The sequence below is a fragment of the Strongylocentrotus purpuratus genome, unplaced genomic scaffold (assembly GCF_000002235.5).
Source record: "Strongylocentrotus purpuratus isolate Spur 01 unplaced genomic scaffold, Spur_5.0 spur5_scaffold_12, whole genome shotgun sequence".
NCBI classification, from domain to species: Eukaryota; Metazoa; Echinodermata; class Echinoidea; order Camarodonta; family Strongylocentrotidae; genus Strongylocentrotus; species Strongylocentrotus purpuratus.
In genome coordinates, this window is record NW_022145597.1 from 5,894,430 (window position 1) to 5,902,783 (window position 8,354).

The 8,354-nt window shown below is 39.7% G+C and overlaps 1 protein-coding gene across 1 annotated transcript; it reads right to left on the reverse strand.

Moving 5' to 3' along the window:
- Positions 1-534: 534 nt before the first annotated feature.
- Positions 535-5,881, reverse strand: LOC115922585. Its single transcript, XM_030981678.1, has 2 exons — positions 4,711-5,881; positions 535-2,339 (listed from the first exon to the last, which is right to left on the reverse strand). The coding sequence occupies exon 2, from the start codon at positions 2,270-2,272 to the stop codon at positions 1,520-1,522; it is 753 nt and encodes a 250-aa protein (XP_030837538.1). The 5' UTR covers positions 2,273-2,339; positions 4,711-5,881; the 3' UTR covers positions 535-1,519.
- Positions 5,882-8,354: the final 2,473 nt, after the last annotated feature.

Here is an 8,354-nt window from a genome sequence, read left to right on the forward strand (position 1 = left end):
GTAAGAGTGACACATTACATAATAATATTCGAACATAATTTCTAAAAGCAATGTGGTCTCGGAATAGGCTATATTCGTAATGTTATCAAATTTAATGTATAAGTCTTTGTTAAGTTCCTCAATACAAATTATGTCATTCACCTGTTACGGATATTGTATTTAAGTAGTCAGAATACATATTGCATGCTATAGTTGTTGCTAGGTAGGGCAGACATTATAGCTTGCCCTTCCTAACAACACGAAATGTGTGTTATTCACATTTTGACTATTGAAATACAATTAATATTAAATCGTAACAGGTGAATGAAATAATTCGTAACGAGGCACTTAACAAAGATGTATGCATTCAATTTTATTACGGTACGAAATGGCATATCGCCCTTAAAGACCGTCACCACTACTGGGCCAGAAGGGATTAGACCACACAGAGAGCCATCGAGGTCACTGTGACAGGTGGCTATCTCATTAACTCAGCTCTCATTTAACATAAGAAAAAGAGGATCATGGGGGACCAACAGGCACCGATTGGGGAAGTTTTCTATATAGAGGGAGCAAGTAGCTACAAGTATGGCAGTGTGCCTTTAAGGGGATTTCTTGAAATTCCTTGCCATTGTGTTCGAGGTACATCGTGTACTGACGTAATAATAAGAGTTTGACTGATGTTTGATTTTGACAACTTTGCACGATGAATATTACATTTATTTTGTTGTTATATCAATAGTTGAGAGTTGAGAGATATCTTTTTGTTTACCTCTCATTAAAAACAAACAAACAATCAAACAAAGAAGCACCAAAAACAAAACAAAGACAGTAAGGTCGTCGTGTTCTGATCGTCTCTAGACTTTTCTAGAATATAAACTTTTTAGTTTTAGAAGTAATGTACAATTTTGCTATTAAAAAGCAAGTGTTAAAATATAGATTTCTTTAATTGTTTAATTCATATAAACTGGGTGATATCATCCTTAGAAGTTCTCTCTTTAACGCCTGCATTCTCAAGAAATCTCATTCGGCGTCGCTTCCTTTTGGAATAAATCCTTCATGTATGTTGTGAACGGCTAAATCAATCAAGCAAAAAATGTTGCCAAACTGACTATCACAGAATCAACTTTTCCATCTTGGTGATAAACTACAATGTAATTTAGAGTAGGAAATTCTGAAAGGAGGACGGTTAGCAGATATGTCAAGTCGTTGCGACATCTTGGGTTATCCTCTTACAATTTTCAAAGCTAATAGAAAACGGTCATCGTTTGGCCGTCGAACAGCTATGTGCTCCAAGAGTATCACATCTTAGCCAAATCCTTGGCCAACGTTGTCACTTTTTAAAGAATACGTTAGCCATTTGAATAGCCATCGGTCATCGTTTGGCCGCAGAACAGCTATGTGCTCAAAGAGTATCACATCTTCTTCAAATCTTAATACGTTGGCCAATTGAATAGCCGTCCAATAAAACTTACAGACCGTTGATCAAAATTCAAAGAGAACAAAACATCCATAAACATGTTTTGAGGGATATAACGTTTCACCAAGCACCCACCTCGGGAAGTCCCTTCTTCTCCTCCTTCCTTGGCGTCTGATGTCCGACAGCACCTAAAGGATCCCGCGGGCTATTTCCTCTGCTAGGATCATAGGTACGAGCCGTTGCTTGGTATGCAGGAGGAGCAGCTGCTATGGTACTCACAGAGTTCCGACTGATCTTCCTGCTCTGCGGCATACCCTGTGGCAAGAACACCGGCTGTGTCTGCATGGGGAGCATCCTGGAGTCTGCGAACGCTGAGGATATCGTCTTCGCCAGACGAGATGCTATCCAAGGATTCGCACATGCGATACCATGACAACGCATCTCCAGATGTGGCTCGGATCCTGTAGGTCCGCCGCGTCGACTCCCGGTGTCGTCTGCTTGAGACGCGATGACGCCGACGCAGTGGACGATGATGACGACTTGAGGAAAGGGGTCGTGACCGGTGGAGCACCTCGCGATGTTCAACATGTCGAACTCCTGATCGAGGATGTCTTCTCGGGTACCGTCATCAGCTTGAGTCGTTACTCGAAGTCGGATGTTCTGAGGGATGACGCGAGTGTAAACCTCCTGCCCGCTTCGTCGCCCGCGGAGGAGATGCTGTCGGTAAAGGTCTGTTGAGAGTCGGGCAAGGTCCTCTGGTGATTGGCATTCGGTGTCCTTGATAGTCTGGTGTCCGAGATAGGCCTCACAGCTGACCCACTCACAGTAGGCGTATTTCTCAGGTGCAACAGGAGTTGTCGTAGACCTATCCATTACGAAAATGGTGATGAGACACTTTTGTAAAAACTCCTGCACGTCGTGTTTCGAACCTTCCGATGTCCTGCAAATGGGAAAAATCAAAAATTAAAAGTGGCTGAAGGTTATCAACTCTAGATCGAGAGGAGTCGTGGTCGAAGGAAAAAGTAGAGTGAAGAGGAAGGGAAAAGTTAAGAAATGTTTAATAAATGTTTGAGATGTTATAAATAGAGAGGGAGAGAGAGAGAGAGAGAGAGAGAGAAAAACTAGATGGAATTCGACTGCGCGCAGTCGAAAATGATGCCTCCGTCATAGAGCAATTTTACAAACCGAAACGGAAGAAATTTTTCAAATTCAAGTTCAATTGTAATCCATTAACATGTTCTCAGAATATCGTGATTACAAGCAATTTCTCATAAACATATATGACCCTTTGATCTTTGACCTCATGACCCTAAAATCTACTCAGTTCATTGGCTCTGCAAGATTTCCTGAGTTAAATAGTAATCCATCTGTCAGTTCTAATGAGAATGCGTCCACAAGCTATTTTTGCATACATAATGAGCCCATGACCTTTGATCTTATGAACCATTCATTGGCTCTGCAAGATACATAAATGATCTAAGTTTGGCAGGAATCCATCAATCTGTTCTAATGATTATACGATCACAAGCTATTTTTGCATACATAATGAGCCGCATGACCTTGACCTTTACCTCATGACCCCAAAATCTAATCAGTTCATCAGCTCTGCAAGTAACATACATGACCAAAGTTTGGCAGGAATCCATCAATCGGTTGTTCAGATAACGCGATCCCGAGCTGTTTTTGCATACATAATGTGCGCTGTGACCTTTGACCTCGTGACCCCAAAATCTAATCAGGTCATTGGCTTTGCAAGATACATACATGACCAAAGTTTGGCAGGAATCCATCAATCGGTTCTTCAGATAACGCGATCACAAGCTGTTTTTGCATACATAATGAGCCCTGTGACCTTTGACCTTTGACCTCGTGACCCCAAAATCTAATCAGTTCATCAGCTCTGCAAGATACATACATGACCAAAGTTTGGCAGGAATCCATCAATCGGTTGTTCAGATAACGCGATCACAAGCTGTTTTTGCATACATAATGAGCCCTGTGACCTTTGACCTTTGACCTACGTGCTCCAAAATGTAATCAGATTGTTTTCCTATAGTGATACACACTATCACTAAGTTTGAAGTTTAAATCTCCAGTGGTTCTTGAGATATCATGATAACAATCTCAATGTATGGAATTTCATAAGTTGACCTCTGTGACCCTTGACCTTTGACATACGTGCTCCAAAATCTAATCAGATCGTCTTCCTATGGTGATACATACTATCCTTAAGTTTTAAGTTTAAATCTCAAATGGTTCTTGAGATATCGCGCTAACAAACTCAATACAAGGAATTTCATAAGTTGACCTCTGTGACCTGTGACCTTTGACCTACGTACTCCAAAATCTAATCAGATCGTCTTCCTATGGTGATAAATACTATTCCCGAGTCTTAAGTTTAAATCTTAAATGGTTCTTGAGATATTGTGATAACGGTCAAACGGGACGGACGGACGGACGTACGGACGGACGGACGGACGTACGGACGTACGGACGTACGGACGGACAACCCGAAAACATGATGCCTCCGGCACCACCTTCGGTGGCGGAGGCATAAAAAAGAGAGAGGGAAAAAAGAGAGAGAAAAGAGAGAGAGAGAGAGAGAGAGAGAGAGAGACAGGGTGGGGTGGGGGATAATAAGGTGATAAGGTACTGAGATATAGATATATATAATTACAGTCATAATATGTTCAATTCTTGCCGCATCATTGCTTAATTATCTATTCCTATGTTTATACATCTACTTATCTATTTATTTAATGCAGGATACATAAGAATAAGATCAATAATGTATAACTGTTTTGCATCTTGGTCCTGGTATGAACAAAATAAATATTAGAACACTAATTTCAGAAACAAGTTGACCAGTATACACATATAAATGTTCAAAATACATATTCTCATTTCAAAAATAAGAAATCGAAATAATCTCGTGAAATGCCTATAAAACTCTATATAGTCGGACCCCACCAGTACAAAATACAGATATATGCTGGTTACACTGTATGAATGATTGAACGTTATTGAATGCCTATTGTCAAAAGGGGAGTTCAATACAACAATAGATTCTAATCAATATTCGTCGTCGGTGCAAACAAGTACATGTATAAGTGGACACATATTGACATAAATCATGACAATAAGTACATGCCGTGTGCATATTTGTACTAATGAATGTATGAGAGGCGAGCTAGCTTATTATTAAACCATGCTGATCACAAATATTATGAACGAAGCGCATAATAATATTAAAAACTATATATATAATTCCTCATAAACCCGAACATTGCGAAAAGGATAAATACACTTACGCTTAACGTATTCTCCGTATACTGCAGATCACATTAATGTTACAAGAAGCTATAGTCCATCTTACAGCTTGAATTGTATTGCAACATTCGTGTATAATAAATGCAGTAGCGGTAATATACTGCTGCAGAAGGGCGTGGCAATTATATCTGATTGTATTTCGGGACAATACGTCTAGACCTCCCCGAAGCTCAAGCTCACAATTATCCTTTTATGTTGCATGGAAACGGACTCGCAAAATGTGTCAGAACAGACACTGGGAAACAACAATAGAGATCTCTTTCATTGATTGATAGTCTAATTATGAATTCCATATTTAGTCACAGGCTCTCTGACGAAATCCGATACATGATGCTAAAACGCAGACACTTCTCGATCCATCAAAACAAATTATTCTATTTTTGTTGTGTGTGAAAGAATTGTATAAAAATTGCGACAGGCTATACGTAAGGCATTGGCAATGATGTCTCCGGGAACCATAATATTATGATCACTGAGTTCTCCCTGCTTACGTAGAATGCGACCTATCCTTCGTGATGGTAGAGCTATTTGTGTCTTATGGCTTCCACAACCCTTGGGTACTTAATTATCATTTTTAATTATGAACAAACATGGTACATCTATCACCCGAACACACACGCGGGGCGGAAGATAATTTTCGAATTAGCAGACGACCGTGTATGAAAATATCACAAGCGATCGATGAATGCAGCTAAATTCAATGTCACGTATAGAAGATACATCATCGTAAGGGATTCCACTCCAATTAAAATGGAATCCAGTCGGATTCTCGCTGTTGATTCGTCCTACAGTGTTCAACACGGATGAAGCAAAATCAAAGAGTCATTATATCTACAACATATTATTTTGAAGAAGTCGGGACCAATGGTTGAAATATCCCAAACGATCGATGCAGCTATGAATGTCACAGAAATAAACACATGCGTGTAATTCTTATCATTCCTTTCCGCGTTGTGGATTGATTTTGGTTTTAACTGACTAATAACAGATGAAATTGAAAAATCCACACGAAGAATCGTCACACTTGATACTGTCGATCAGCAAGTTACGATGGATATGTAGGATGTGACCAATTATATTTTACAAAGGATGTGCTGCTGCAGTGGTAACGGTTGAGCGTCGATGGTGTGATGATGAAGGCACTGCTGGTAAATAAAACGAGCATGCCTGAAGCGTTTACGGATAGGTTTCAAAGAGATAGCGGTACGGGAGAGCCAGGCGGACAAGGAGAGGAGGAAGATTGAGGAGGAGGAGGGGTGGGTGACACTTGATTTTTGTATTTATAATAGAGAATTCGAGTGTTTGAGGGGATAGATTTCTAAACTCCTTGAGGGGATGTAGTGGATGACCGGCCCTGTGAATAAAAATGGTCCGAGTTGAATCACAGACAGAGCAAATTTCCATGTCCCATGTTAGCATTTTGGTTACACAGATCTACATTTTCCCCTGGTATAGGATACCGGAATCCAGGGAAAAGAGATGATGCAAATTGTGTGCTTGAAAGGGTCTCAATCGGAACTTGGCGCTATAGGAGATGTTCGAACTCAACACTATCATTGATCGTCAACTGCTAGTACGCCCCTCTCGAATTTAAGAAAGATGAGAGTATAGGGAGAGAGAAACAGAGAGAGATAGAGAGAGAGAGAGAGAGAGAGAGAGAGAAACGGAAAGCCAACTAAAAGAAGGAGAGATATGATACGCGTCCTCTACCTACACCCTCCCCCTCACTCCATGGCTTAATTGAACTCGCCCCAATGTTCATCCACTGATTTCGGTGCTGCCCCCCACCCCCTTTTCCAACACAAAAAAGTACCATGGTAACCATGTTTTTTTTTGTCCAAATTACCATCCACCATGGTTATCATGGTTCCAAAACAATAAAATTCATTGTTTAATGACCCAATGTATTTCATTTTTTTTCGAGCGGTGGATGGTAATTTGGACAAAAACACTTTTTTTTTGTAAGAGCATGCATGCCCCTCGATGGACCCACGCTACATCACTAGGAGTATGCAACCCCAACCCACTTCTACACTATATACGCTTCGCCATACTGGCATATATCTATCATATTATTTACCCTCCATTGATACCTCTCTTTCTTGATGGCAGACGACAAACAACATCATTCTATATACCGACGAAGGGAAAGATTAATACATGGTTCGTCGTCATGGTAACGCTCGATTAAGCACTTAATTTCCATTAACATTTCAGCGCACGTCAGCCTCGCGGCAATACGGCATGAGACAATAGAGGGAGTGCACAGATATAGAGTGTAATTGATCATGTTTTTGTAGTCCTCAAAGTTGTCAGCTTCGAGTGAAATTCTCAGTCTTTTCAATTTTTAAAGAAATCTTTATTGCGTGGGTAATGCAACGCAGAATACACGCGGATATCTTCAGATCATAAACTTGATAAAGCGTGCATTTACATTGTAGTATTATTCTTTCATTATAATAGTTGAACTTTATGTTTAATATACATCTTATCTTTAAAGCGTTTATAAAATAATGAAATAATAATGATTGTGTCTTATTTACCTAGTGTAGCCATATCAGTATACTGCTCTTTCTTGTGGGTTCTGCATTTATTATTACCCCAGCAAACTGCTAGGTCCACTACATTTACACATGGTCGGAGAGTGACAACAATTTAATGTGGATTAAGGATTTGCCAATGCCGAGCTGGGATTCAAACCCCCAAACCGTGGATTGAAAGACGAGCGACTAAACCACTCTACCACGACACCTCCAAGCTCCAGAAATGTCCATGTAATTTGTATTTGTATCAACATACCGGTAATACGAAATTCTCCCATGGAAGAGAGAGAGAGAGAGAGAGAGAGAGAGGGGGGGGGGGGGGGGGAGAAAGATGGCGGATGGAATGCATGGAGAACATTTTCCAACATTTCCTCCTTATCAACAGCTAAAAAAGAAAGAAAAGGGAGGTGGGTAGGAATATCGAATGACCACCTATTCTCTTATAATCATTCAGAATTTTCCCGACATAGTAACAAACTCCTTAATGTAACGTCTATTCTGTAACTTATACCATAACTCTATACAGTTGGATTTCTCTTTTAACCAATATGTACTTGATCATGTTGATAACTGCATCTGAAATAGATGTGAACTTATCTTTTGATTGAAAACTCTATTATTAACATGATACTAATTTAGCAGTCTATGAATAAATGCATCCAGTTTCATAAACATCAATATATAATTGACAGAATAGAACGCGTGATGAGAATGAAACAGCCTCGAGACATTCAACGGCCGGTTTTAGAAATACATGTCTTGTCAAGAAAATATTGCCACGATAACCTTTCGATTCCATTCATGCCATCCGTTATAACAGTTGTGGGCGTGATTAAGGGGCGATTTCTAATGAAAAGGGTATTGTAGTCATAGCCATCCTCATATTACAAAAAATATTAAAAAGGATTGCTCCTTGAAATTAATAAACATGTTTATTATTTACTGCCACTCAAGTTTGCTATTTTTTTTTACACTGCCTGGAGAAGGACTTACCTATAGAAATATAAAAAAACTTCCACAAAAAGCCTCGCTTTTGATTGTCATAATTTATATACACACACGTATTTACATTTATTCCAGCT